Genomic DNA, 26,985 nt, shown 5'->3' with positions numbered 1-26,985 from the left:
CTGAACTCGACTCGGAGACGTAAGCCGAGAGCGCGACCCACGGATCACCGTTGCCAGGGCAAGCGGAAAGATCCCCCGGCGCACACGGCTTTCCTGCAGCTCTGCTGGGAGGCTCAGATAGATGTGGTCCTCGTCCAGGAACCCTGGACGGGCTGGAAGGACGGAAACGTGCAACTGAACACGCACCCGGGTTTCGACTCTTTCGTCCCGGTCGACTTCTGGGACAGCGAAGGAACCAGACCAAGAGTATTGACCTACACACGCAAAGGGATAGGGATGACGGTGGAGCAGCAGAGGCCTGTCCACACGAGAGACGTACTGTGGCTGGTGGTCGACAAAACGACGACTATCGTCAAGTGTACAGACAACCCCGCGACCCCCACAGCCGCACAACAGGGATACTGCTAGAATCAAACCCCCGGAGCGAGCTTTGATCGCGGGTGACTTCAACGCGCATCACTACTCTTGGGAGCCCGGGACGAGGAACGGGAACCGGGGAGATGACATCGCAGGCTGGGCAGACGGCCACAATCTCTCTCTTATCAGCGAAGTTGGGGTGGCAACCAGGATTGCGGACATGTCCTGGACCTGGCTTTCTCTAATATCCCTTTTGCGCACGCGCAGGTCAGCCCACAGCTACACCCGGGAGCTGACCACGAGGCCATCGTGGCCGTCATACCACTACTCAAACGCCCAGTGTCACAGGGAGAGGGCCACCCGCAGCCACGGCCACTGTCAGTGCCCGACTCGGCGCTGCCTCGGCTGAGAGACCTGATCGAAGGGGGCTAGCTGCGATGCCCAATCTGGGGGATCAACCTACTCCGGAAGACCTGGACGGGCAGGCAAGTCACATCGTCGAGCTCTTCTCCCGAGCCATTGAGGCGGTCGGCAAGAAGAGAGGAAAACATGGTAAAGGCGCGGCTTGGTGGACGGAGGAATGCGCAGAGGCCCACAGAGCATACCGTGCTGCCCGCAACCAACAAGCCTGGGAGACGGAGCAAGATGCGCACCTTTATCTAATGGAGAAACGAAAGGCGTTCCTGAGCACGGTGAGGAAGGCTAAGCGAGCATACTGGGCCGGAAAGATCGATGGAGTCGCTTCAGACCGGGACCTGTACCAGATCATGGGTTGGCGGAAGGCGAGCCTACTGACCAGAGCACCCCCATTGGTTGTGGACAACCAGACGATCGAGGATACTAACGAAAAGGCTCAAGCGCTTCGGGGAGCCCTTCTCGACAGGTTTAGTGCGGAAGATGACGCACCGGGTGACCCGTTTGACGTACCCGTCGTCCCGAGGCGAGCGATTACTTGGCAGGACAATGTTAGCGGAGAAGAAGTGAAGACGGCCACCTTAACAAAGACAACGACCCCTGGTGTGGACGGCATCACAACACGCCTCCTCCAGGCATGCTGGGATGTCATCTCGGAACCGGTCAGGCAGCTATTCCAGTCCTGTATGCGGGCCGGCCACTTTCCTCTGCCCTTCCGCAGAGCTGAGGTGGTCATGATCCAGAAGGCCGGCAGGGATGCCTCCAAGCCCGGGTCCTGGCGGCCGATCGCGCTCCTCTCGTGCCTGGGCAAGGGACTAGAGCGACTGATAGCCAGAAGGATGGCGTCCCTGGCGATTGTCGAGCGCATCATCAGTCCGCAACAGATCGGGGCTCTACAAGGCAGGTCAGCCGTCGATCTGACGACCTGCCTCACCACGACATCGAGATGGCCCTCCTAAAAGGACTCACGGCGACACTTCTGACTATGGACGTAAAAGGGGCGTTCGACTCCGTCCTTCGGAACCGGCTCGTCATTAGACTGCGTCAGCAGGGATGGCCACATGGCCTGACCAGACTGATCTTTAGCTTCTGCTGCAACCGCACCGCTAGAGTCCGACTGGAAGAAAGCACAACGGAGTACTTCCCGCTGTCATGCGGGCTGCCTCAGGGGTCACCACTATCTCCCATTGCCTTTCTGCTCTACATCGCAGAGATACTTGAAGACGACCCGAACGCGCGATTCGGGTACGCGGACGACATCGCCACTCTGGCCATCAGCCCCTCCCTGGAGAGCAACGTCGCAATACTCAACCGAAGCGCAGCCGGCATTCTCAGATGGGGCTTGGAGAACAAGGTCTCCTTTGACCCGAGCAAGTGCGAGGTCATCCACTTTACTAGGAAGCACGGCCAGCCAGCGGAGCTGCCAGAGGTCCGGGCGGGGGATTTGGTGGTCAAGGCCTCGACGAAACCTGTACGCTGGCTGGGTGTCTGGTTCGACAAGAGACTGTCCTTCCGGCACCATGTCGACGCAAAAGTAGCTGCAGCAAAGAGGGCAGCTCAACATCTGAGACAGCTTACGAACACAAAGAGGGGACTCCCAGCGGCCGCCGTGCGAAAAGCCGTCGTCTCCTGCGTACTGCCGATCGCGCTCTTCGGCGCCGAAACATGGTACGCAGGTATCACGAAGCCGGCTTCGAGACGCCAAGCGGAGACAGACACGAATCCGCCTCTCCAAGGAAGACCCGTCAACACAGGCCAAAAGGGGCTCGTGCAGAAGATCGACAGCGTCATTACAGCGGCAGCAAGGGCCGTTCTGCCTGTCTGGAGGACAACGCCAACCAGTAGCCTCCTCCGAGACGCCGGCTTACCGTCAGCCAAAGTCGCCTTAGAGGGCGTCCGCTTACGGGCCGCAGTCCGACTACAGAGGATTGATCGCCGACACCCGCTAGTCGCGCGGCTCTCCCAGCAGGGACAGCAACAGACGAGACTACAACGGACGGCTGAACTTCTGCCAAGATGCGGAAGACCAGCGTTCCTTCAATCACAGTACCTGCCAAGCTCACAGGATCAGATAGTAGTTCAATGCAAAGAAGAGGCTGCGAAAGCTTTCGAGCGCTGGCTAAAGACAGTACCGGAAAGCCATATGATCGTCTTCTCGGACGGCTCCAGGGCGACGAACGGAGCCGTGGGGTACGGCTTCGTCATCTACCGAGACTCCAAACGCATAGCACAAGGGTGCGGCCGACTCGGACTAGCAGAAGTGTTCGACGCCGAGGTCGAAGGGGCGCGAACCGGCCTCAGAAGGGCTCTGCTCACCAATCGCGGTCATCCAATCCACATATGTATCGACAACACCAGCGTTATACAAGGCATCCGCGGCAAGGCGCCGGACTCGTCACAAGACGCGTTCCTCGAAATCCAAGAAGCGGCCAGGATATTTGATATACGGACGCACTGGTCCCCGGGACACCAGGGCATCGAAGGAAACGAGGCCGCGGACCGGCTGGCCAAAGAAGGAACGACACTGCCGGCGCGGATGGGTCAAATGGCAACACTAGCGGGCATCAAGCGGCTTGCAAGGGAAAAATTACAAAGCCAGCACAGGAGATGGTGGTATAAAGAGCGAAGGCCGCGGTACGCGGACTTGGGGCTTGAGGCAGCTCTGTCCAGCCCTCCTGAACTGGCCTTGCCGCGGGCTACGTTACATCACCTGCTGGCGGCACGATCGGGTCACGGGGACTTCGAGCAATATCACCGACGTTTCAACCACGACGACGCTCTAATGATGTGCTCTTGTGGAGAGGCGAAAGACGTGGACCACCTGGTCTACTGTCGACTAACGCTGGCGAGGAGGCAACGGTGGCCGACCCTCCACTCTCGCAGTATGCCCGAGCCCATAGGCCCTATGGGATCTCTCGAGGCCTACTTCAAGAGATTAATCACCGACCCACGAGGCTTCGAGGCCTTTCTCCGCGTGACGGACTTCTTCCAGAAGATCTGTCTGCGGTAGCAGCATCCACACCTACGTAGATGTGAGTGCGGACTACAAAGAACCTCCCGATTCCAAGGGACGATTTGGGAAAGAATGAAACTGGGGCACCAGCGGGAACCGGGGACAGACAGAACGCGTAGTGGCCACAAGGCATGATTTGGAGGACGATGTAAAGAGACGACGTACTGTAGAGTAGGTAGCCTTGGCTCACGGCCCTCCACGCCATATACCCTTCGGGAGGTCTGCGGTAAGGGCTCTAGCCCGGCCGCCACGGCGTTAAATACAACAACAACAACAACAACTACTTGGCTCACAGCACGTCGTAATGTTAATTACCTTCTGTCGTCTGACTTCATGCTCAGAGAGAGACCTTCTGTTAATTTAGCCCTATAAGGAAAGGACCCTTTGATCGGAGCAAGGCATAACCATGATTGCGCTGATTCAATAGCCACTACCTGTAGAAGCCCTATTTGCCCAATCTGGCCGAAACTGAGAGAGCTTTGTGAACTCAAAATTCGCGAACCTTTACGGATTGGGCCACTCGAGACCGGGCTGTGTTCGAGGACCACGAATATGGTGAACCCTGCGCCTTTGGGGTCCATAAGTCTAGGTAGGTTGCGGCTAGTGCAAATCATCCATTACAGGTCACGAACCTGAAGGTCAACTGTGCTCCCAGTGGGTTTATTCATTTGAACCATCCGATCAGGAGAAGAGTTCTCGGTGTCATTCTTGCATGCTTTCCGTTCATCTAATTGACTTTTGCAGTACGATCGGTCGATGCCGAGCCCAGACTTTGAAAGGGAATCCCGACGGATTCGGCAACATCATATCGGGCAACACTCTCTGTCGGACTTAGTAGCTGAGAACGACTAGAACAAGATGTATATAAACCATGTCCTCCATGTGAGTACTAAATCTTTTGAGTACGCCATATACCCACCAACATTTCATCGCAGTCTTTATCAACTATCGAGCTCTCGTCTCACTTCACTCTTTTAACCGCCATATTTCACACTCTTTCCAAAATGCTTCTCAAGTCACTTGGACTCTTGTTCCTTGCGTCTGTGTAAGTGTTTTCACCTACCAGCACTAGTCTGTCCATAGCTAATCTAGTTATAATAAAGATCAGTCGCTGATCTACACTCTTACTGCGCCTGCCAGTTTGGCAGAGACAAGGATATTGACTTTGAGACTACCAAGAAGGTAGCCGAAGACCCTTGCAGCAACCCATTTACTTGGGGTGAGTCTCCCTTCATTCGCCACCTAGTACTTTGGCAACATACTGACAGCTAGCAGCACCCATCGTCTATCAGCCCCACCAAGCACTCACATGGGCTGCTACTGACAGAGTCAGGTGGCGTGGCTCATACGTAAGTCGCATCAGATCGTTTGAAGACTTGAACACATGTATTGACAGAACCGCTAGTTGCAATGCGCATCAGGAGAGAAGTGCATTGATGGTGATGACTTTGTCCGTCAGTGCCGCAAGTTCAACCCCAATGCTGATGGGGCTTGCGTTGAGTGCCCCGGCTGGCCATCGCAGAGTGGTAACGGGGAGATCATTTGCAACTAGGTTTTGGCCGCGATGGGATAGAATATGGGCTTGGCTATCGGATTTGTGTGTTCCTGGGTTGTTTGTTGATCGCCTGGTTCTAGTTAGAGGACTATCTACTCCACCAATTTCTAAGATGCTCCTCGAGATGACTATGTCGACCTGAAAGAAAGATAAAGTTCCTTATCATGCACGCTTGTCCGAGATCCGTAGAGTTTCAAAGACTTGAACCCATATTTGTTCAACCCATATTATTGGCATTAATGTGCTCGTTCTCTGTAAGTGGAATGGCCTTCTGGGTTGAACCTGCAGATCATGAAATTTGCAGATCAGCGGAGATGCTGTTAAGCTTAACTTAGCGCTCGGAAAAGGCAGCATTTCTCTGCACAACAGATCGGCATCCGTTCACCGAGCACGTTCATCTGGGCCACGTTGAGTCCATCATTCGTTGGGTGGGGCCGGCGGCACGTCTCGACTCGGGATCCCGGGAGTTTCCCGCGGCGAGGTTCCCCATCTTATCCCGCCGGCAACGTCTTGATTCATGACAGCACCGTGCCCCTTGGCGGCTGGCATTCAGATGTCAAGCCATTCTTAGTGCCCATAGATCCGTACAGACACAACAAGTCATCTCATTCTCATACGGAAACCTTGAAACTAATACGTGTAACTCGAAACTGTTCAGGGCAAGTCGTTAGGGGCCAAAGGACTCATCTTCTCTGCCAGATCTTCGAGATGTCGAAGACAACGAATCAGGGCCCTCACCGGTGGTTGACCTTGTGTCTCCCGCTGGCCGTTGCTGGAATTTGCGCCTATGTTTGGACTGGGCAGAATGCAGGTAGTCAATCCATCAAGTCGAAGTACAGCCGAGCAGTTTCGGTCACAGTCAATCAAGGCACCATTCTTGGCAGACTTGTGACCGATGGCACATTTCCAGAGCCGCTAGAGGGCTTCATGGGAATCCCATATGCACTTCCTCCAGTTGGACAACTGCGATTTAGGCATGCTGTCCCAGTGCCGTCTGGGAATGGAACACTCGAGGCATTTGAGCTTGGCCCAAGGTGAATCTGGACTCAGCCATCCGCGTGCTTTCAAAACTTACAAACATACAGATGTCCAGGAAAGCAGCTTGTTCCCTTTACAGATGACGAGTGGCTCGGCCCTGATTGGGAAAGCGAAGACTGTTTGACGATCAATGTGTATCGACCCAAGGGTCACACAGCCGCTGCCCAAAAGCTGCCCGTTGCTGTGATGATTCCCGGCGGAGCTTTCAACCGTGGTGCTGCACGGATGCATAATACCCCGTCCATGCTAGCATGGTCTGAAGAACCCTGGATTGGCGTGTCGATGCAATATCGAATCGGTGTTGCCGGTGGGATGAACAGTGCACTGACGATGAAAGAGGGCCTGCTGAACCTCGGACTCAAAGACATGTATGTGGCTTTGGAATGGGTTCAAAAGAATATCGCGGCTTTTGGTGGCGATTCTGATGATGTGACTATCATGGGGCTATCTGCCGCAGCGCACGGAGTATGCCTGAACTATTCTCGTAGTTGACTCATGCTAACATTCTTCAGATCGGACATCTCATCATGGACATCAACCAGAAGAATACTCTCTTCCACAAGGCCATCATGGACTCTGGAGGTCACACTGCTCGAGTCGTGCACCCGCCAATGTCTGAGCTGAATGAAGCACATTTCAAAGAGTTCCTTGAGCTCACAGGCTGCGGTAACAGGCCCGAGCATGAGATTCTGCCGTGTCTTCGGGCGCTGCCATCTTCGACGATCATCGATTCAGGTCAAAAGATCTACGAGCAATCTAACCCTTCTGTACGGTGGGCCTGGCAACCAGTCCTAGACGGAGATATCATCTCGAGACGTCCCATCGATGCATGGAAGTCAGGAAGATGGAACAAAATCCCCATCTTCACAGGATCTGCTCACAATGAAGGAGCAATGTACGTCCCTAAGACGGCATCGACCTCCGAGGACTTCGAGCGCTTCTTCCGCACACTCTTGCCCCAACTTTCCGAGAAGAGTATAGCAGAGTTGAATAAGCTCTACTCAGACCCTTCCAAAAACGCGGACTCCGAGTACGTCGAGACTCGAACACTTGATATCGGACCGCAGTACAAGCGCTCTGAGGCTGCTTACGGTCACTATGCATACACATGTCCCGTTCGTCAGACCGCAATCTGGGGAAGCAAGTCGCCAAGTGACCCTCCCGTGTATCTTTACCACTGGGCCCTGAACAAGACCGCCCTATACGGTGCCAATCACGGCGATCAGATGCGTTACCAGACTTACAATGCCGAGGTCAGGTCGATTTCACCGAAGCAGGATGAGATCGCCGGCTATATGCATGCATACGCTACATCCTTCATTGTTCATGGCGACCCGAACAAGATCAAGGGCAAGTTTCAGGGTCGCCCTGAGTGGCTCCCTTTTTCAGGCCGGAAAGGCAAGGAAATGGGAAAGACAATGATTTTTGGCGAGGGCAACGACGAGCGTGCTGGCGGATCTGGATTGGGTACCTCAGCTGAATTTTCGGGCTATAAGTGGGCGGAGAAAGAGTGTAATTTCTGGTGGAAGCAGACGGATAACTTCGAAGACTGATGACAGCTGGGGTCTCTCAATCTTTAGTGTCATACTCGATATGGGATGCAATTTTGAACGCTTAGCGTGAGGTCAAGGAAATATTAGCTCAATCATTAGTCGTAGGCTTATCATCTATGATACAAGAAAACGTAAAATTGCTCATAAAGTAGCCATATCAAAACATATCCCAGAGATTAGGAAATAGCTCATCAATCATTGGAACATCCGAGGACATCATCAGCTGTTGAAACTCCGGGACCGTTGCCGAAGGGCTATCGGCAGTCTGCAAACGCTCAACAACCTCGGCGTACTGAGCCAAACAGAGGTCACCCAGATCCCATCCCGAGTTCTGTTGGTGAGATTGCAAGGAGTCGATCAAGTTCTTGGCCAGCTTTAAAGATGCGCTCTGAGCCAAGCCACCGGCGGTGTTCTCGGTTTCCAGGGCGCATCGCAAGAGGAACGTCATTGCCGATGTAAATGCGAACGCGCTGACTGGAAGCCAGAAATCAACAAGGTGAATCTCTTCCAGCTCCTGTACAAGGAGCACAATCTCCTCCGCGGCGCGGCGAACTTGGATGTATCGGTTCGTGAGTGCGTCACCGGGAACAGAGTCCTCCTGCTTCTCGATATCGAGCTCGATCCTCCTGCGGAGTAGCACGGTTGAGAGATAAGCTAGTCTCAGGTTCGCGGCGCCGGGGATATGCAGGTTGTTTCCGCGGGTAATAATTCGCCTGACGTCGTCGCTCAGGGAATCTTCCCACTGGCCGAGGCTCAGCTCTAAGTCAAGGGATGTCTGGCTGCTATCTTGGTCTCGGCCTTGGTTAAGGTCGTAGACGTGCTCCAGATACTTATCGAGAACCCCGGTCAAAGTGACCAAACCGATAAAGACCGAAGCGGCCGCGATTTGAGCTTCGCTTGCGTCTTTCCCGGTGAGATACTCTAGTGAGGGATCTGGAACATCGTACTGATAGCGCTTGATCTGAGGTGGCGTCCCGTAGGCTAGGCTCAACCTGCACGTCAGGTTAGTCATGTTCAAGGCTGTTATCGGGGGTCAACTCACCACTTGTCATGTACAACGAGTGCCCACCATATCTTCATCCGCAGACACTTCTCCGGCATGGAAATGTTCCAGTCTACGGGGTCTCTGTTGAGCCCCAGTGATTGAGCCAGTGACACAGCAGCGCCGAGCTGAATCTCGTTCATGATCATTGACGTGGTTGGTCTACCTCCCACATTGAGAATAATGGCAATAATGGTAGAAATTCCAGGCGAAATGTGGAGTTCAGAGAACAAGGTTTCTGTGGCTTGGTTCCAGATAAACCGAGAGTCTGGACAATATTGCGAGGGCAAATCTGGACTAGTTTTCCAGAAGATCATAGAGTGTGCATAGAGGACCGATAAGAGCGCCGGCGATATCCTGTCTCTTGCTGTGTTGAATTGGTGCTTGAATGAAACCTCATCCAGAAGCGGAAAACATATGTTGACCTTTTGGAAGTAACTGCGTAAGGACTGGTTAACAATGACTCTTGGTACCCACCCACACTCTTCCTGGCACAGCTTTATCATAGACATGATGATTCCTCTGGAGGTGGCAAGTAATCCACGGCCGAACTTACAGATCTATCAGTGTTGAAGTCCATGGCTCCAACATCTTTTCCACAATCTGGTATTTTTGCAACGGTGCTGTTTGTCTCGGTGACAGACCATAGGGGCGCTTCCGAACCGCCGTAAAGATGACAGGCTTCCGGATCCCACCCGCCATAGTAGGATGGGGCATCTGGCCCACCTGAGCTCCTGGTCTTGGCTTCACCACACGGATCATCCGTTCGTGGATGCTTGGCTCAGAACTCAAGTAGTCAGCCAAGACCTGGGTGTCGTTTGTGACAGCTGGGCCAATGATGTGCGAGTTGTCTTCGTCTTCAGGGCTGTCCAGCGCCAGCATCAAATGGGTATTGTGTGGATCAAGCACAACTTTGGGGCCCGAGCTAGACGTCGTGCTCGTTGGAGGAGAACAAGATGCCCGTATGGTGCTACTCTGGGTTACGGAAACATGCACCTTGGCTGATGCCAGAGGCTCTCGCCGACATGGCGTGTTAGACTGAGGGGTGCGATAGGATTTCTGGACTTTTCCGGGGTTGAGCGGTGCGCGGCCTGCACTGCGAGGAGATGGTGGGAACTCGCAGTCCGTGCCATAGACATGGCACATTTGACAGGTCGACGATGTGATTCCCTCTTGCTGCTGGCATCTTGACTTGCGCCGCCTGCACTGCAAACAGGCTGGTCGCAAATGGGACCTGTAAGGCCGGGGCGTAGGCTGATCTGTTCCTGTGGACATGGTTGCGTGCTTCGTGTTTGGCGTTCAGTTGTGGTTTGCAAAGTCCGTTCATCGGCAGACCGCACTCGGGGAAGTTGAGTGGGAGTCGTGTCTTTGATATTTCCCCGCGGAAAGGTCCACAACCATTATCATGGCTAAATTCCGATCAACTCACGCTAGCGTCTGATAAGTTGTTAGTCAACGCGCAAGCTGATAAGGCGGAGGTTCACCGAAATGTCTCCACTTAGTCTTCAACCGTCGATACACCCGCTTCGGCATCCAAATCTACTCTCCGGTCTTCATTGGTTTTCCGTCAATGGCAATGGCTGCACAGTGCCCACGGCAACTCCACTTCTTCATCAGGCCCCCATCTCAACGCGGGGAAGTTGCTCAAGACTCGGGACCCTTATCAGCAAATGGGTCTTGCTAGTGAGGAATACTAGGATATGACGCTGGCTTGGGCAGATAATATCGCCTGACATCTTATCTGTAGCCTATGTTGTCGGAAGCAGGCCGCCGCCCAGAGGCATGTTCAAGCAGTCGCTATCGGTTAAGCCCTTATCGAGTCGGGGGCAAGGTCTTGGGTTGATTGAGTGGAAGTAGACAAAGCCAACGCCGGAAATCTTTTACCTCTGATAATGACAATGAATAAGAGGAGACTCCCGACCTTGGGATTTGCCGATGCGGGAAAGTTCCGACCACTCGCAATTGTCCGAGTTCGCGACTCTCAGCAATTTCGCCTGACTCTGTAAAGCCTCATTTCATAACAGCAACCAGCGGTTGCTACATGTAACTCCTGTAAACTACCTAGTAGTTGTGCCCACATCGTTCATCCCGTGCTCGAACACAACAGCGACGACCCGCTCGCCCGCTTCCCCGGACTCCACAATGGCGGTTGAAGCTTCCGTCAACGTAGAGCAACCCAGGTCCAAGGATCTGGAGATTGCGGAGAAGCAGCCTTCTCGGCCGGGCAGCATCGAAGAGGACCTCAAGGCTGGCCAAGTTGAGCTTCTTGATGAGGCCGAGATCTTCTTGCAGCAGAATGGCCTTTCTCATGCGCATCTGCGAGAGCTTATGGAGGATGAACAGGCTCAGAAGAAGCTTGTTCGTCGGGTTAGTTCTCCGACACCCATTCCCCGGGAAAACGCAGCACATTTCCTGTCTCTACAGTGTTCCGGAATGCTGACGTACTTCCCATTTCTAGATCGATCTTACGTTGCTGCCCCTCCTCATGGGAACATATCTCCTCCAGTATATCGATAAGCAGGCTCTGAGTTATGGCGCAGTTTTTGACCTCTTTGAAACAACCAACACTTCCCAGAGCCAGTACTCGTGGCTGGCCAGCATCTTCTACTTCGCCTACCTACTTGCAGAATGGCCGGCAAGTTACCTTGCTCAACACTTCCCCACCGGCACCATTGTCAGCATCTTCGTCCTCTGCTGGGGAACTGTCCTCACCTGCACCGCTGCATCCCATAGCTTCGCCGGCCTTGCCGTCTGCCGCTTTCTCTTGGGTGCATTTGAGGCCGTCATCACGCCCTGCTTCATGATGATTGTTAGCATGTGGTATACCCGAGCGGAGGCGCCAATGCGTGCTGGATCGTTCTACTGCTTCAATGGATTCGGTTCCATGATCGGCGGTATTCTATTTTATGGTGTCGGCCAGGCGGATGGATGGGATGTGTGGAGAATCATCTTCATCATTTGTGGTGGTCTGACCATCGTATGGGGAATCATCCTGTTCTTCTACTTGCCAAACAACATCATGACGGCCAAGCGCTTCACCGTGGAAGAGAAAGCCCTCCTTATTGCTCGCAGCCAGAGCAACAAGACTGGTGTCTTCAGCAGCAAGATCAAGCCGGCTCAGATTAAGGAGGCTTTCAAGGACCTCCAAGTGTGGCTTCTTTTCTTCTACACCCTTCTCAACGAAATTGTCAACGGAGGCATCGCCAACTTTGGCAAACTCATTGTCAAGGGCTTCACAAAGGACGCTCTCTTAACGACTGCTTACGGCATTCCTTACGGCGCTTGGGTTGCTTTCTTCATCTTCACTGGTCCCTTTTGCGCCTCAAAGCTTAAAAATTTCCGGACCATTGTTATGATGACTTGGGTTCTGCCGACACTCATTGCGGTTTCCCTGTTCTTGAAGCTGGACCGTGGCAACAAAAACGGGCTACTAATGGCGTACTACATTGTAAGTGAGGAGCCTTGAATCTCAAAATGTTGCTTCTAACAAGTTTTTCAGAGTCCCTCCTTCGTCGGCGCTCTTGTCGTTGCCCTCCAAATGCCGGCTGCCAACGTTGCGGGTTACACCAAGCGTGTGACCTCAACTGCCTTCGTCTTCTTAGCGTACTGTGTGGGCAATATCATAGGCCCGCAAGCCTTCCTTGCGTCGGAAGCGCCCATCTACGGTACTGGCTGTAAGGTTATCATGGGCTGTACTGCCGGTCAAGTCGTGTTGGCTATCGCAATTCGGCTGTTGTTAATAAAAAGGAATAAACAGAGAGACGCAGAGGCGGAGGCTAGTGGTCAGAATGCCGAGGATGTGTCCGATGAAGTTCTCATGGACTTGACAGACTTTGAGAACAGGAGGTTCAGGTACTCTTATTAGTAAGATATGGAGAACGAAAGGAGATATAAGCTGTGTTTTTGGAACCACCGAAGGGCAAATGTGAAGCAGAAAGATGCCTTGCTCCCCAAATCTCAGACGGTGACCTAGCGCCTACTACAACTTGAACTTTCCCCTTCCATTGGTCGAGGTAACTGTGGTGAGCTAATTAACAAAGCCTTCGATGTGATGATTTCACTCGCACCAGACCGCAAGTTATATACTCTAGTTATTCTCCTTTATGACAGCCGTGAGTTAGCATGCTGGGACTGGGTGTATGTCAGTGCTCGGGACTCCCTCACTGTCGGGTGAAATCATTGCCCTTTTGCTTCCATTCAGGAACAGAAATCCGAAAAGAGGTGAAAGACATGATCTGTTTCCTACTCATGATACCGTGGGCAGAAAACCTTTTATGTCACGATGCCAAGGCATCGAGTACGTTTCATCCCACACAGCCCAAAGACTTACTGGTCGGATGAGGCTGTGCGTCCTTCAACTTATGCTCGGTTAGCCAAAGAGATTGCAAGTAGGCTAGTTCGTTCCTTATCCTAACACCGTTGATCGTTGTCCAGCCTTGGGGCGAATGACGAATGAGTCAGCCTCATCCGTGTCGGTGATACCGTCGACAGTGCATTCATCTGGTCTCATGCTAACTGAATCTTGGCACACAGTATACTGGTGTATGCTGCACAACCAATGCTCATTCTCCTCTTCACAAGATCGAAGAGTCATGTCTGTGGTCTAGCCCACTAGCGTAAGTAGGCAATTCGGCACAAACCTGCCAAGATGCTGTAAAATTGACAGCTTGGCGGCACCTAGCCCTACAAAAAGAGGCTGTCAGGATGTATCTCAACCAGGATTGGTTTATTTAGGTTTTGTTCTGTTCCTGAAGAAGACGTTTAGAGCTGCAATGTAACCCTCCGAAACTTCCGCTGGGTGGATCAACAGCTCCCTGTAATGGTTGCGCTTGGTTTTCTTCGGCGAAAACGAGTCGGCACCATAATTGCTGCGCAAGTCTATTATGACACTTCAGAACTTGCTTTCTCCCAAATTCGGTATGGCTGGGCATCTTAGATTGAAGTTTCTTATAATGGTGGCTTGGCCCACACCACCACTGCACTTATTCGTCCATCGCATTCTGTGCGTCAAGCCTTAGCCGCGCGCAGCCGTCAAACTCTCCACCATCGCCTCGATAAACTCACCTCATCCTTGTTGCGGTACTGAAAACGAGCCGTATGAGACTGACGAGTGCTTACGGAAATTGTGTTTCTAGTTCTCCAGTGATTTTGAAGTAATCGTCGTGTTGAGGTAATTTGAATCTGTGACGCCGTTGAGCAATTCGAGCAACAGAGACAAGCCTACTATACCTCCCCGAGAAGTCCGGCGAGCAGTCAAAAATTGCCAATTAAGTCTTACTTGAGTAGACGACGGCCTCGCCAAAAATGAACTCTCCTAATTGATAACCGAGACTGTGTTAACGTTCGCCGTCCTAGTAATGAACTTTAAGAGCGATTTAACAGAACGGATGAACTTGTCCAAACAGGGAGATGAGATTATCCGTGTGGCATTGGCTATACAAAATGCCGCTGAGATTCCAAACTATCTGAGGCGGAGTGCTTAAAACTCTCAATGTGTCTTATCTAAGCAATCGAATACTCAGAAGTCATAGCCAGGGACGTATAGCCCATGTCATGGTGTCTAATCCAAGGGTGGCAATATGTGGGCGTTTCATGTGGTCCCGTGTCTGTGGCCCGTTGCTTAGCTTGGTGCTATTGATAGCATTGTGGTCTTCTTAGAGCTACTTGGCGAAGAGGCGCTACTCGTAGTACATTAATTACGAACCGGTCTTGATGCGGCATCACAATTAATTACATCTTTTCTGAAAGATTATGGCCTCGAGAATGCGCCGGCTGTACCGGCCGTAGATGTCCATAAATGTGCTGCATGTTTCTCGCTCCCACCGACGGGTGCTGATTCTGCGCTAAGCTAACCAGCTCCTTCGTCACTCTTTACATATTCTATTCAGTCATTACACCATGTCGTTCAACTTACGTTCATTACTGCTTTCAGGCTCTCTACTGGCGTCACTTCCCGTAGTTGCATCACATGCATCACACCAGAGCATTAACAAACGCGCTCCTTTCGACGGTGAAGCTGTCATCATCAAGGGGCAATGGTCGTGCAGCCCGCAGCAGATTACCGACATAGACCAGGGCGTTGTCGAGGCACACGAACTCGCAAATGCTGCCCTTACTGCCCTTGGAAAGTCCAATGTTGCGAGAACACCGGCTTACTTCTCTTGGTTCGGACCTGGTTAGCCAGCCCATCATTGCTATTTCTTTACTACAAGATACTAACTCTGTCGTCACTACTTAGAAAGCGGAGGTCCTTCGGCATCCAACCTTGTTGAGAAGCACTACCGTCCTGTGATCGACTCCCTCAAGGCCCCAAGTGTCGAAACAGCCTTCCGTTTTTCCCCTGAGCCGTTGTTCCCCCCGAATACTGTCACAGACAAGAGTCTTGTTTTCGGCTGCTCCGGAAACAATGGACCCTGCGCGGATGGCCAGATGGTTGCGGGTGTACAGAGTGCCACAGATACCGAGGCCGCAGTCTTTGGTACCACTTTGTTGCTTCTCTGCGAGACCTTCTTTGACAAGACTCGTCCCACCAATCAGGGAATGGTGAAGCAATGGCAGACCGAAAGCGCCATCGGCGACATGTCGAAGGGTTTTGTCTTGGTTCACGAGACTCAGCACATGCTTATTGCCACGGGAGCGGGAGAACGGGCGGATGATCTCAAGAACCCGTTCTTCGGATTCCTTGATGACAGGTCGGAGGATTGCTACTCTGCGACATGGTGAGCCCTGCTCGTCCTCGAAACTACTTACTTACAAGATCGATCCGCTGACTTTGATACGTCATAGCTGCTCCCGCTTGTCAGCAGCAGAGAAGGTGAAGAATGCGCAGAACTATGCCATCTTTGCACTTGACTCGATGGCGTTCCCTAACGTGGAGGAACAACCCGCTTGCCCGGCAGCTCCTGCATCCTCTACTTTGGTGCGCCGGAAGCGCCAAGTGCAATTCGATAACTCAACGACTTCATCGGCGCCGCCTTCTTTGTCTCGTACTCCCTTGCCCCCCACCATCATCACTTCAACCAGCAAGCGTAAGTCATTCCACTGAGGACAACACATTTAGCCTTCATTTCGTATTGCTAACGAAAGCATTTTGATTAGCTCCCTCAAGAATTGCGACCCCGACACCTTCTCGTAGCGCAGAGCCTGAAGTCATCACAGTATCAGGCACTGTCGCAGTTGTCATCCCCGCGGGAGCAGTCGCCTTCGGCGGGCCCGGTGGTGGCCTTGCCTCGTTCGGAGGCGTCGTTGTCCCAGTCCCCGAAGGACAGACTGTCAGCGACCCTTCGAAGGAACCCCAACAATCAGCACCCGAGGAGCCCACAAACACCCCTCGCCAAACTCAATCACCAACAACGAGCTCGAAGCCTGTCAGCAGCTCCGCGCCCTGTAACAAGCCCGCGGAGAAGACATACAAGCCAGCCGTCGAGAATATCTGCGAGGATTGGTCTGGCATGAACCAGACAGCTTTCAAGCCTCTTATTGCTGGCATTCCTCTCGTGGACTGGGAGGGTGCCCCCGTTGTCTCGACTACGTCCATCTTGGAGACCGTTCAGATAACCACCTTGGTGGTGACAAGCACCGCGGCCCCCGCGCCGTCAGCTACACCATCTACGGAGCCAAAGGTTGACCCCGTCGCTTGCTACAACTTCGACATCAACGCGTACGGATATTGCTGCCCTGGTCCAGGTAACCCATGCCAGGATGACATTGGAAAGTGTTACTTCAACGGAGAGGGTGTTTCAGGCGGTTCTAGCGGTGTTGTGCCTAATGGTGCGCGATGCCCGCCACCTGCGGGTGCTGAGTACTGCAGAGGTCCTTGCGAAGAGTAGAATTAAGAGCATGCAGGGCTCAAAGCGGCTTCCTTTAAGACTTATAAGATATAAACTCGCACAACGCGGGTGCTCTCGATAGTGATACCCTCGGAATGCTTTGGTGGATGGGCAAAGATCCGAGCTATAGAGAGAGTGTGAAAGAAATAGCACTTAACTTATTCATGAATCCAACAAACGTGTGAAGAATTCAATCTCAAAAATCTCAAATTGAACCGGTCATTGTCAAGCATTCGAAGATGAATAGCTTATCCGATCGTGTCTGCGCTGTCGGATTTTCATACTAGCCCGAACTGGCTCATGCACGCATTTAGTCTAAACATCAATTTACTTGAATCAGGGGGATCTCGTAATCGCGTCAGGGCCTAGACCATACGCACGAGTAAGTGCTTGGTCGTTTGTTATTGAGAGGTCGGATTTGGAGTATTGAACCCTGCTTCTCGGAGGATTCCTGTCCCAAAGTTTATGGACAGGCCGACTCCAAAATCAACAGAACTCTCGTTTTCGCCATCAGCCTTCAATGACTTCTTCCCATTTACCACTTCATGTCATCTCCCTCTGTCGATGTCAGGGTTCTATCTCCGGAATCGCGGTCTTGAGTTACGCACTCGAGGGTATTTGCCCCTTGATACCGCGCTTACTTACTCTGTACCTGAGATATCATCATGGATTTTGCTGGACTTTGGTCTCTAAGTAAGGTAGGTACTGAAGTAAAGTATGTGGACACCAGTAAGAATTTTCCGTTTTGTGTTCTACCGTCTGCACGGTCATGCCACAAACTCGCGAAGGCCACGATTATTTCCTTGATATCGGGATGGGGTTGAAAGCATCCGCTGAGACTAAGTCGATGCAGGTGGCTCGCATGAATCATTGATCAATCGTTTTTCAAGGTCATGCGGCCAGAAACAAAGAAATAGCATTTGATCTATCGTCTAACGCATCGAGGCTCGGCTGAAAAGCAAATCAACTCCAATCTAGATCATCCTGCCTGGTCCATGACCACCCCGTGAGAAGATGAGACGCCCATATCTATAGCTTTGCAACGCCGAATCCATTCTGCCTGGCCCGTCCAAGCAGACCTCTTGAGATATCCTTGAGCTTCGCCGTTCCCATCAGTGCCATAGCTCTCGTCAACTCTCTCTCGAGGATATTGAGAACTCCCTCGACTCCCTTCTGACCATCCCAAGCCAATCCCCACAGCGCGGTCCTGCCAATGAGAACCAGGTCGGCGCCGAGGGCGAGGGCCTTGAACACATCGGTTCCCCTTGTGATACCGCCGTCGACAATGACGGGGATTCTGCCTCTTACAACATCGGTGATCTCAGGCAATGCCTCGATTGTCGATGGTACACCGTCGAGTTGGCGCCCGCCATGATTTGACACAACAATGGCATCAACACCAGCCTCTACTGATCTCTGGGCATCTTCCGCAGTCAATATTCCCTTGAGAACGATCTTCATCTTGGTCTGCGACCTCAGCCATGGAATGACCTCATTCCACTCCAAGCTAGCGTCGACGAGATGATCGTGGTTCTCTTCTTGGATCTTCCTGTGCTCCGCCATAGTCTTGGCGCGCAAGAGCAGACCGGCTGTAGAAATTGCGCCCGACTTGCGCGACTCAACATTTGCCATTGCAACTCCAGGGGGAAGCTCCAGCGGCGTTCTACGTTCTTGCAAGCGGTTGCCCAAGATGACAGTATCCACAGTCAGGACGAGGGCCTCGTAGCCAGCATTCTCAGCTCTCTTGATCAGCTTTGCTGTGAGGTCTCGGCTACCGAGGAAGTAAAGTTGGAACCAAGGGCGAGGGTAATCGGGGCCGCGTTGAGGGATTACTGCTGAAACATCCTCGAGAGACGTCGTGGCGTTGCTTGATAGCGTAAGGTTGGTCCCGATGTTGAATGCGGCGCGGGCGACGTCAAGCTCGCCTTCTCCGCCGACTAGTTTTTGATAAGCGCTCGGTGCAATTGCGATCGGGATATCGTAGCGTTTGCCGAAGATGGTGGTTGAGGTGTCGATGTCGCTCACGTTGCGGAGCATTTGAGGTCGGAGTAGGATACTGCACGACAATCAATGATTAGACTGATACTGTTAAGTTGCGGAGATGAACGGGGTGCGCCTCACTCATTGTAGGCTTCGTGGTTTCGTGCAAGTGTGTACTCATCATCAGCGCCGGTCACGTAGTAGTCCCATACCGGCTTAGCGAGCTTCTGTTGCGCGATCTTATGGACGTCGGCGATGTTCACCGGCTCCGGGATTGGCTCTTTGATAAGCGTCATCTTATTTAGACTGCTACTTCAGCTTGGTGATGCTTGGTAGTTGAGGCCCAGTGTTTGGTAAGAAGCTATCGTCGTCCAAAAAACAGGCGATTGGGAACCTTATCGGCGCGAGAAGACGGGTCATGGAGCTTTATTTACTTGACCGAGTGACGGTCCGATCTCGGGGCCATGATGGATCGCGTCACTCGGTGCATGCTCGGTATCCGCCCGGCGGTCTCGTGAACCGCTGCAAGTTACCCAATTCACTCGAGAGCGGATGAACTACCGTCAAACCGTGACCCGTCAGACTGGATCGGTCCCAAACAGAAGGAAGCTTCGTTGCTTCAGCATTCGTGTTGGAGCTTTATTTAACGTCATACTTCCATAGCATTGGCGAATTGATCCTTGCCTGACATGGAGCTTTCCCTGCTAGATCATTAGCTGCTTGTGGGGTCATTGGTCTGGTCGGGATTTTTTGCCTCTCCGGGAGTTTGGAGCCCAGAGTTCTGGGAAATGACTAAGGTAACCCCCAACAATCCGCAGGTCCTCCAGAGCTCTGGGTCACGTCCCCAACATGTCAAGCTCACGATCAAGGGGCACGTGGGGGCAGTATGAGGACGTCTCTCAGGAAGAGATCTTGCTTTTGAGTGAGTGTCCGTACGGATGTTCACAATATGAGTGAGGCTCTCTGCATGACAGTGGGCAAATTGCCCGGGGCGTGTTTCCCTAGATTGTGGGAAAACCAGCATTGCTGCTCACTCAATACCGCCGCCTGTGCCATCAAGGGCTTGAATCTGCACATGCAGTATCACTACATCTCACGGGCCAGTGCTCGAAACAAAGGTAAATCTGGATGCTCTCCTGGTGTCATGATTAAACTCATGGGTTTCCTGTTGGCTCTGTCGACGAGTTTACGATTTGGAGCCATCAATTGCTCAGTCTTCCCCGGGTGGTAGATATTTCGCACGCCTGCATCTCTAAAGATAAGGTACCATCCGAAATCAACAGGCCTAGAGAGATTTCCTCCGCACGGAATCAGAAACTCAACGACTTACAAATAACGGCATATATTCCCAGGGCGCGAAGAATTCGATTCGCCTCGGTGAGTGTCGGTGAGACTCTCGGTCACAAGCTCGACGCCGAGGTATTGTGTTACGACGTCTTCGCTGACCTGCAGGCCTTTCGGTATGCCTCTCCATGTAGTGGAACTTCCAGGACTAATGAACCCCTACTCCAACACACCCAACAACTAATTTCAGAGCATCTCACTCCGAGCCATTGGAATATCTTGAGCGGTCGCACGAAGTGCCTCGAGACAGCTATATTGTGCAAGCCTCAAGTTCAAGCTCCATCAAGTGTTATAATACGTTGGGAAGCTCTCTGTTCCTCCGTGCCGGACAAGCTGCTGGTGTAAGCTGGCGCGCGGGAATAGGCTCTCGTCGCGTGGTAAGCGGCCCCAGTCGCCACTTTTCCGGAACCGAATAAGCGCTAAACTCCAGCGAGTCGCCTGTGTTCAGTCCTTGTCGTCATGGAACACAGTGGAGAAGCATTTGTCAGCTGGAATCGCATTAGCAATCCGCTTCACATTCCAACTGGCTTGACGACTACAACATCTTGCAACATACAATTGCCCAATTGCAACATCTTGCGATAACATAGCTGTAAATCTTATAAACTTGCCATCGTATTCCAGAATAATTTCGCTTTGTCCCATCTGATATCATCATCCAACCCCAGCTCATCTCATCACACCACAATGGCTGCAGCACGTCCCACCGGTCTCATCGCCAAGAAGGGCATTGAGCTATTGACCTTCGGTAAGTTATGCAAGAAACTGCACTTGGAGCTGTTAAGCCATTCTAAACACTTATACTTAGGTACCCCCAATGGCTACAAGGCCAGTATCATCTTGGAGGAGCTGAAGGAGGCTTACGGGCTTCCCTTCGTGGTCCAGAGCATCAACATCATGCAAAACATTCAGAAGGAGCCATGGTTCACATCGCTCAACCCCAATGGCCGCATCCCTGTAATCGTAGACCATGACAACGAACAGCTTGCCGTCTTCGAGGGCAGTGCTATTCTCAGTTATCTGACCCGCAAGTACGACACTGAGCACAAGTTCTCATTCGCCCTCTCGGACAATGACTACACCCGAGCTGAGTCTTGGATTGGCTGGCAGCACGGCGGACTGGGTCCCATGTAAGTTAAAACTGTCCGAGGTTCACGGTCTTTGACCAAAGTTACGTATACTAATTCCATTATCAGGCAAGGTCAAGCAAACCACTTTGTCAGATTTTCCAAGGAAAGAATCCCTTACCCCACACAGCGCTACGTCGGTGAGACGGAGAGACTGTTTGGCGTCTTGAACACGCACCTCGACAAACGGGACTTTGTCGTCGGCTCGGACCGTGGACGCTACACCATCGCTGATATCTCAATGATTGGATGGGTGCAAGGCGCTCCCATGGCCGGTGTAGATATCTACCAGTTCCCGAACGTCAAGGCTTGGTTGGACAGGTGCTATGAGAGACCTGCTGTCCAGCGCGGCATCCAGATACCCAGCTCTCCGTACATGTCCGTCGCCAGCATGGAACAGAGACTAAAGGAAGAGAAAGACCTTGTCGAGAGTGAAGCTGAGGTCAAGAAGCAGGTTGATGAGGCGAAGAAGGCGTACGACTACGTCTACACGTCACCTTAGATGGGATTGAGGAAGTTAGGTCGCCTGTGACCTCTGTAAGGTGGTGTCGGATAGGACTTCTATACTAGAAACGAATTGAAGCCTGAACTTGAGTTGGATGGAGGAATCTTTGGATGAAGGCAAATCCAAGTTGTGCCCAATTTCAACTCGTCTAGTTTAATTTAAGCCTTGCTTCATAAATGAGTAGGTGTTCTCCATCTATAAGTGCACTCCGCCATTCTATTACGCAAAGTCTTCAACAGGCCGTTGATCAATTCAAAACCAAAGCCTTGGTGACCAAATGTCAGACTCATTCCGCTTCCTCTCGGACAGAGAGGTCAATTTCCTCCTTGCGTCGACGAACCGAAATCTTGACTTCCGAGTCCGATTCACGGGTGAACCCAAATTCTGCAAACTTCGGCTTCTCGCCCTCGACCAACTTCATGTCATACTTCAGAAGCATATGAGCAAGTAGCACTTTAGCCTCATTTCCCGCAAAGAAACGGCCCGGGCAGGAGTGCATGCCATGACCGAAACCCATGTGGTTAACGCTGGTGCTGACAAACTGGCTAATTGCGTCATTGGCGCCGCCGCGCTCTCGGTAGAAGCGGTAGCCGTCAAAGGCATTCGGGTTCTCGTAGACTTTGTCATCCCACATCCGCTCGGCTGAGACGACGGTCGCACTGCCGCGGCTGATAGTGGTCCCGTCGGAGAGCTGGACGTCTGCCGTGGCTCGGCGGGCCATTCCCACTTGAGATATCTTTGAGCAGAGTTTCCTTGACGCATGGACATTATCACAATAACTCACCAATCTGATTCGGCTTCAGCCGCTGACTCTCCTTGAGAACACTGTCCATGAGCTTCATGTTGTAGAGCGACGTCTTCTTCCACCCCCCCTCGCCAATGGCTTGAATAACTTCCTCCCGAAGAGGTTGGATAAGTTCAGGGTGCTCAAGAATATCATAGAGCGTCTGGGTAACAAGGTCCGCTGTGGTATGAATCGCCACACCAGCGAGGATCAGCTGAGAGACTGCCGGGTTGTACTTCTGCCCCTTGGCCATCTCCTCAAACCACGCAATAGCATCGTTGTACTCCTCGACGGACTCGGCTTCCTGCTGGCGGTGTTTGATCTCCGCAAAGACTTGCGTCTCCGCATCTTTTATGTACGCGCGCAGCTTCGTAGGTCCCGGAAGAAGGTACACCACGATGCTTCGGAGGAACTTGGGCCAGAAGCGGAGGTTCTGCATCGCATGGACGCTGAGCTCGACGTACCCGACGATGGTTTTTAGCCATTTCTCGTTGTGTCCTAGTCGTTTTCCGACAAAGATTCGGGATGACATTCTGGATACAATGTTGAGGATTTCATGTTTGGCAACTGTGTCATGCCATTCTAGAGCAACTGTTAGCACAAGACCCAAGCCCAAAATCTCAGCATCTAAGAAAAAAAAGGTGTACCAGTCGAGTCAGTCAATGTGTCCTGTAGACTTTCATCAACTTCTTCCGAGAGGATGCTTGAGATCTTGCCTACGAGATAGCAACCAGTTAGCATTGATCATGGAGTTCAAGTTGGTGGCTGCAAGGTGAGTGCTTAACCTACCAAGGGTCTTGGTCAGCCTCAGCTTGACCACGTTCTGGAGACGTTCGGAAGGGTGGCATGCTTCCTTGTAAGCCTCAAAGCCTGCATACTGTCCTTGGAAATCCTATGCCATGCTTTTTAGTATAGTCTTGCATCTCAATCTACCAAGTTTTATGAGGACCAACCTCAAATAGGCCTTGAACGAAGCTAAACCTCTTATCATTCCGGATCTCCTGACCAACATCGGGTGGCAGGATGATGACGTCTCCGACATCACACAGTACACGGAAAGGCTTGCCGATAAAGTTCTTCGTAGATTGGTACAGCATCCGATAAGAGTTGAATACGAACTCCCGAACAACCCTGTCCGAGGACCACTCGAACCGTCCTTTCGGGTTGAGATATGGGAGCTTGCTGCCCTGGTCTCTAATCCAGAACAGGGCGAGAACAAGAAGTGGTATACATGTTCCGAGCAAATAGTACCAAGATGATTGTTGGGTGGCTTCTTGGCGGTCTGTAGCCGCGTTAACGAGGGATTCGTTGGAAAAGTTGGTATCCATATTGCTTGTGTAAGAGATGATTTGTTGCCTGGCGCTTGATTGGTGCAGCTGTATTCAGACAAATCTGAGAGATTCAGTTCCTATGTGGCCGCACGATATATACCCACCATCATGGCGGACTGTCGGGCTGGTGGCACATCGGTGGGCTACACCAACCATCCGGACGTTGAACGTCCGCGAGTCCGCGATCCGTAGTTTTCGGACGAATTCTTATCCAAGCCGGCCCGCGCCCGCTCCGACTGAACACATTGTGTACGGCAATTTTTCAGATGAGACCAATCAGAAGGCTCGTTGACGGGCGTTCGGACAGTTGTTCATCGGAGGACGGCGCGTATCCCACCGGTCTCGATGTTGCAAGTCAGTTTGTCTCGAGTCTCAACTTCCCGCCAACTTAGCCAAGACGCGGCTCGTACCGATCTTGGACGCCGGCGCCAATTTGTTTTTCTGCTTATGCAATGGTGGGGGGTTAATCTCTCTCTACCGGTGGGATGATTGAATCATGTTGAGAGAAGTTACGTCATGAATACAAGATCGACTCGGAATCAGGTCCCGTCAGGAAGTCTAATTCCGACCTTTCAAATAAGAACAACTCAAATCTAAGTATGAAAGGTTTCGTAGCTTTGAGGAGAAGTCTAAATAGGTTCAAGGGACTATGTCGATGCAAGCACTTTTTATCTATGATCAAGAACTTTGACTTCTTCTTGTCAATTTTTCTCATCAAGCAATGTCCGTCTTCTCATTTAGTTGCAGATGGCGTCTCAAGCAAAGAGTCCGCATCATTATAACGAAATATGATCGACCACAGGGTGAGGAGAAAGCATGCAGAAAAGAGCCCTGGCGTGGAGTCGAACTCAAGGAGTCGAGGTCCAGATCAATAGAGACATATGGAAACCCCCCGTACCCAGCTGAGTGTTCCATATTAACCGCTGGGCCAAGGCGCTAGGGGTGCACCATGCGAGGCCCCGTTTTCTTGGTGACTAGGGGGGGGGGGGGGGGGGGAGAAGTTGACCATGAAGGCTTTGACTGTTACTGAGCGACGAGAGTAGCTGACCCAGATAGAATAAGGCTGGCATAGTTCACTGTGAGGGCATACATACTGGGCGCCGGCTGTTAGCGGACCATGCTAACCCTATTCCCCCGTAGGTTCTCAGCAATCCATCAACGTTCCGATACAAAGCGAGTGCTACATGTTGTCAAGCCCGGTTGGGGTAGCTGGTCGTACGATGAGAATCGCTCTTCACAATGACCCGATCAGGGCCAAATGATACTTCGGGAGGCAGGCTAAATTTCAGCAGGTGGATGTTCATAACATTTCCGTCGCGTTGGGAAGGAGACGTCAATGATGGAGATACGCATCCCACTCCCGTTGTCGATTGCGGCCAGTCCAAGGCATATGGAACTCATTGACCTCATTGTATTAGGCCGGACGTACAAATACATCTCCTTTCAGTTGAAAAGATCCCTCCACATCTCCTTGAAGCCATAGTGAGGGGCCCTTGAATCGTATATCTTAGCCGATGTTCCCTCCTTGCTAAATCGGTCAAAGACCGTGACTTGGCCGCCTCCTGCTGCATCGAACAACGTCTTTGTCGGCCTGGTGGCTCTCTCGCGAATAGTTTCCGCCACAAGTGGCGCGACATCGGCATAACAAGCCTTTAGCTCGCGCTCAAGGGAGTAATATGGCTTCTTCGCCAGTTCAGGCGCCATAAGGTTATAGGAACGTGCGATCGCATTGAGGTTGTTGACGGCGAGATTCATGTACGAGCTCTCAGTTGCAAGCCAGTCAGAGTCACGGAATGGTTGTAGCGGTGGCCGGACATGCTTCGCTTTTGTTGCCTCTGCTCCGGATTCGCCGGTGCTGTTGCCCTCGACCACCGGTTGATGCACCTTCGCCATGACAGGATCACCCGTCACATTGGTGGGCACCGAAAGACTGTCGCTGTTCCTCTTGCGCGGGTTATGGCGTTCCTCTGCACGAGCATAGTCCTCGGCCAATTGCATCTTCTCTTCCAAGCTTCCGCCCTTTGACGAGATCATCCTGGCCACGTGCCTCCTCCAATCGTTGCGTAACCTCGCTCTAAACACGCCGGCGGTCTTTGCCAACTCTTGCTGCTTCTCTATCCATGGTGGCACAATCTCTTGCCTCTTGATCATCTTGTTCATTATGTACTCGGTGGTATCGATAAAGGGATTGTCGGCTCTTGCGTCTCTTTCAACCCCCTTGCCGCGGGGGATGTTCTTGAATTGTCCACGAGCAATGGCGTCTTCGATTCTCTCATTGGCTAGCGACTCAAGGCCTGCTATGGTATTCGGTACAGCTCTGGCTGCCGCCCCAAAGCGATCTCGAAGCTCCTTCCTGAATTCTTCGCGTTCTTTGGCGCTCGGCCCGCTTTGCTCTTTGAACCCCAGTCCTGTATACGTCGAGGCCTTCTCGCGAGCGTTAGCAGCCCGCTGACTAGGGTTGATCTTTGGGTCCTTTCGCATTCGCATGTCGACGGGCGGGATCTGGAACTGCCCCCGCAGCTCGGGCTTGAGAGGCTTCTTCGCATCGCTGAGCATTCGCAAGACCGCATCAGATTGCGACTCGTCGCCCGTCCAAGCCTGCGCAGTGGCCATTGAACGTGTTCCCTCGCCTGCTGATGCGGGCATTTCAGCTTCAGCGAAAGCGGATGCGTATTGGGAACGAAACTTGGCGGTTTCGACCTTATCGAGAAGCCGCTGTTTCAGCTCTTCAGAGAACCCAGCATCTTCGATAGCTTGACGCCCGCGCCGCCCACCAGTCAAAAGAGCTTCCTCTGTAGCTTCCTCGAGCTTGCGCGACATGGCGCCCTTCTCCTTCTCTGGTGTGTTATCGCTTGCATCGGGAGTAGGAGCTTCGGAAGCTTCGGGGGATCGATCGGAGGTGTAAAGTCGACACTTCGCCATGAGTGGTTCAATGTGCCAACCAGATAGTAGAAAGCCACCGCAGGCCAGCGGTTTTCGTATAAGCCTAGTCGCCATATTCAAGATCCCAGTCCTCGGTGGACGTCGGGGGAGAAAACATGGTTGAGAGGATCGAACTATGGTCGTGAGAATGTCGAGAATCAGCCATGCTTCGTGATGTCAACGAATGGAAT

General features: G+C 52.3%; 10 protein-coding genes across 10 annotated transcripts; 6 read left to right on the top strand and 4 right to left on the bottom strand.

Annotated features, from left to right (window-relative positions):
- Window positions 1-4,665: 4,665 nt before the first annotated feature.
- Window positions 4,666-5,548, top strand: BDP55DRAFT_719356 (uncharacterized protein). The gene is made up of 4 exons (XM_060578435.1): window positions 4,666-4,829; window positions 4,888-5,003; window positions 5,060-5,133; window positions 5,190-5,548. The coding sequence occupies exons 1-4, from the start codon at window positions 4,789-4,791 to the stop codon at window positions 5,334-5,336; spliced, it is 378 nt and encodes a 125-aa protein (XP_060424964.1). The 5' UTR covers window positions 4,666-4,788; the 3' UTR covers window positions 5,337-5,548.
- A 351-nt stretch (window positions 5,549-5,899) lies between these two features.
- BDP55DRAFT_618911 (carboxylesterase) lies at window positions 5,900-7,998 on the top strand. The gene is made up of 3 exons (XM_060571302.1): window positions 5,900-6,373; window positions 6,425-6,842; window positions 6,890-7,998. Exons 1-3 carry the CDS (start codon window positions 6,048-6,050, stop codon window positions 7,928-7,930), a joined length of 1,785 nt encoding a protein of 594 aa, XP_060424963.1. The 5' UTR covers window positions 5,900-6,047; the 3' UTR covers window positions 7,931-7,998.
- A 1-nt stretch (window position 7,999) lies between these two features.
- Window positions 8,000-10,361, bottom strand: BDP55DRAFT_677565 (fungal-specific transcription factor domain-containing protein). The gene is made up of 3 exons (XM_060575916.1): window positions 9,529-10,361; window positions 8,973-9,410; window positions 8,000-8,922 (listed from the first exon to the last, which is right to left on the bottom strand). Exons 1-3 carry the CDS (start codon window positions 10,245-10,247, stop codon window positions 8,088-8,090), a joined length of 1,992 nt encoding a protein of 663 aa, XP_060424962.1. The 5' UTR covers window positions 10,248-10,361; the 3' UTR covers window positions 8,000-8,087.
- Window positions 10,362-11,114: 753 nt separating this feature from the next.
- On the top strand, window positions 11,115-12,837 carry BDP55DRAFT_561635 (allantoate permease; the record flags this gene model as incomplete). Its single annotated transcript, XM_060570091.1, has 3 exons — window positions 11,115-11,339; window positions 11,431-12,420; window positions 12,472-12,837. The coding sequence occupies 3 exons, from the start codon at window positions 11,115-11,117 to the stop codon at window positions 12,835-12,837; spliced, it is 1,581 nt and encodes a 526-aa protein (XP_060424961.1).
- Window positions 12,838-14,727: 1,890 nt separating this feature from the next.
- On the top strand, window positions 14,728-16,995 carry BDP55DRAFT_677561 (uncharacterized protein). The gene is made up of 4 exons (XM_060575915.1): window positions 14,728-15,147; window positions 15,211-15,691; window positions 15,759-16,000; window positions 16,071-16,995. The coding sequence occupies exons 1-4, from the start codon at window positions 14,871-14,873 to the stop codon at window positions 16,799-16,801; spliced, it is 1,731 nt and encodes a 576-aa protein (XP_060424960.1). The 5' UTR covers window positions 14,728-14,870; the 3' UTR covers window positions 16,802-16,995.
- An 835-nt stretch (window positions 16,996-17,830) lies between these two features.
- On the bottom strand, window positions 17,831-19,077 carry BDP55DRAFT_561645 (FMN-dependent dehydrogenase; the record flags this gene model as incomplete). The annotated part of the gene is made up of 2 exons (XM_060570094.1): window positions 17,831-18,857; window positions 18,923-19,077. 2 exons carry the CDS (start codon window positions 19,075-19,077, stop codon window positions 17,831-17,833), a joined length of 1,182 nt encoding a protein of 393 aa, XP_060424959.1.
- A 1,565-nt stretch (window positions 19,078-20,642) lies between these two features.
- Window positions 20,643-21,926, top strand: BDP55DRAFT_677555 (glutathione S-transferase II). The gene is made up of 3 exons (XM_060575914.1): window positions 20,643-20,873; window positions 20,934-21,255; window positions 21,322-21,926. Exons 1-3 carry the CDS (start codon window positions 20,813-20,815, stop codon window positions 21,752-21,754), a joined length of 816 nt encoding a protein of 271 aa, XP_060424958.1. The 5' UTR covers window positions 20,643-20,812; the 3' UTR covers window positions 21,755-21,926.
- Window positions 21,927-24,291, bottom strand: BDP55DRAFT_677554 (cytochrome P450). Its single transcript, XM_060575913.1, has 5 exons — window positions 23,495-24,291; window positions 23,331-23,433; window positions 23,189-23,257; window positions 22,542-23,123; window positions 21,927-22,483 (listed from the first exon to the last, which is right to left on the bottom strand). The coding sequence occupies exons 1-5, from the start codon at window positions 23,867-23,869 to the stop codon at window positions 22,044-22,046; spliced, it is 1,569 nt and encodes a 522-aa protein (XP_060424957.1). The 5' UTR covers window positions 23,870-24,291; the 3' UTR covers window positions 21,927-22,043.
- Window positions 24,292-24,471: 180 nt separating this feature from the next.
- Window positions 24,472-24,849, top strand: BDP55DRAFT_677550 (uncharacterized protein). The gene has a single exon (XM_060575912.1). It carries the CDS (start codon window positions 24,594-24,596, stop codon window positions 24,810-24,812), a length of 219 nt encoding a protein of 72 aa, XP_060424956.1. The 5' UTR covers window positions 24,472-24,593; the 3' UTR covers window positions 24,813-24,849.
- On the bottom strand, window positions 24,849-26,951 carry BDP55DRAFT_677549 (uncharacterized protein). The gene has a single exon (XM_060575911.1). It carries the CDS (start codon window positions 26,867-26,869, stop codon window positions 25,316-25,318), a length of 1,554 nt encoding a protein of 517 aa, XP_060424955.1. The 5' UTR covers window positions 26,870-26,951; the 3' UTR covers window positions 24,849-25,315.
- Between the last annotated feature and the right edge of the window lie 34 nt (window positions 26,952-26,985).

This window comes from Colletotrichum godetiae (assembly GCF_030913485.1).
Source record: "Colletotrichum godetiae strain CBS 193.32 chromosome Unknown BDP55scaffold_52, whole genome shotgun sequence".
Taxonomy (NCBI): domain Eukaryota; kingdom Fungi; phylum Ascomycota; class Sordariomycetes; order Glomerellales; family Glomerellaceae; genus Colletotrichum; species Colletotrichum godetiae.
The sequence above is the reverse complement of the archived record's forward strand: the minus strand, read 5'-3'. Positions and strand labels throughout refer to the sequence as shown.

Bases quoted from the DNA above. Each gene is read 5' to 3' on its own strand.
- BDP55DRAFT_677565 (XM_060575916.1), bottom strand. From the start codon at position 10,247: ATGTCCACAGGAACAGATCAGCCTACGCCCCGGCCTTACAGGTCCCAT. The intron at 9,411-9,528 runs GTAAGTTCGGCC...GTCCTTACGCAG, and splicing joins ACTTCAACACTGATAGATCT to TTACTTCCAAAAGGTCAACA. The intron at 8,923-8,972 runs GTGAGTTGACCC...CCTGACGTGCAG, and splicing joins CTCGTTGTACATGACAAGTG to GTTGAGCCTAGCCTACGGGA.
- BDP55DRAFT_618911 (XM_060571302.1), top strand. From the start codon at position 6,048: ATGTCGAAGACAACGAATCAGGGCCCTCACCGGTGGTTGACCTTGTGT. The intron at 6,374-6,424 runs GTGAATCTGGAC...ACAAACATACAG, and splicing joins GCATTTGAGCTTGGCCCAAG to ATGTCCAGGAAAGCAGCTTG. The intron at 6,843-6,889 runs GTATGCCTGAAC...AACATTCTTCAG, and splicing joins TATCTGCCGCAGCGCACGGA to ATCGGACATCTCATCATGGA.
- BDP55DRAFT_677561 (XM_060575915.1), top strand. From the start codon at position 14,871: ATGTCGTTCAACTTACGTTCATTACTGCTTTCAGGCTCTCTACTGGCG. The intron at 15,148-15,210 runs GTTAGCCAGCCC...GTCACTACTTAG, and splicing joins CTTCTCTTGGTTCGGACCTG to AAAGCGGAGGTCCTTCGGCA. The intron at 16,001-16,070 runs GTAAGTCATTCC...CATTTTGATTAG, and splicing joins CATCACTTCAACCAGCAAGC to CTCCCTCAAGAATTGCGACC.
- BDP55DRAFT_677549 (XM_060575911.1), bottom strand. From the start codon at position 26,869: ATGGCGACTAGGCTTATACGAAAACCGCTGGCCTGCGGTGGCTTTCTA.
- BDP55DRAFT_677555 (XM_060575914.1), top strand. From the start codon at position 20,813: ATGGCTGCAGCACGTCCCACCGGTCTCATCGCCAAGAAGGGCATTGAG. The intron at 20,874-20,933 runs GTAAGTTATGCA...ACTTATACTTAG, and splicing joins CATTGAGCTATTGACCTTCG to GTACCCCCAATGGCTACAAG. The intron at 21,256-21,321 runs GTAAGTTAAAAC...TTCCATTATCAG, and splicing joins CACGGCGGACTGGGTCCCAT to GCAAGGTCAAGCAAACCACT.
- BDP55DRAFT_677550 (XM_060575912.1), top strand. From the start codon at position 24,594: ATGTCCGTCTTCTCATTTAGTTGCAGATGGCGTCTCAAGCAAAGAGTC.
- BDP55DRAFT_677554 (XM_060575913.1), bottom strand. From the start codon at position 23,869: ATGGATACCAACTTTTCCAACGAATCCCTCGTTAACGCGGCTACAGAC. The intron at 23,434-23,494 runs GTTGGTCCTCAT...AGCATGGCATAG, and splicing joins TCGTTCAAGGCCTATTTGAG to GATTTCCAAGGACAGTATGC. The intron at 23,258-23,330 runs GTAGGTTAAGCA...GCTATCTCGTAG, and splicing joins GAGGCTGACCAAGACCCTTG to GCAAGATCTCAAGCATCCTC.
- BDP55DRAFT_719356 (XM_060578435.1), top strand. From the start codon at position 4,789: ATGCTTCTCAAGTCACTTGGACTCTTGTTCCTTGCGTCTGT. The intron at 4,830-4,887 runs GTAAGTGTTTTC...GTTATAATAAAG, and splicing joins CTCTTGTTCCTTGCGTCTGT to ATCAGTCGCTGATCTACACT. The intron at 5,004-5,059 runs GTGAGTCTCCCT...GACAGCTAGCAG, and splicing joins CAGCAACCCATTTACTTGGG to CACCCATCGTCTATCAGCCC.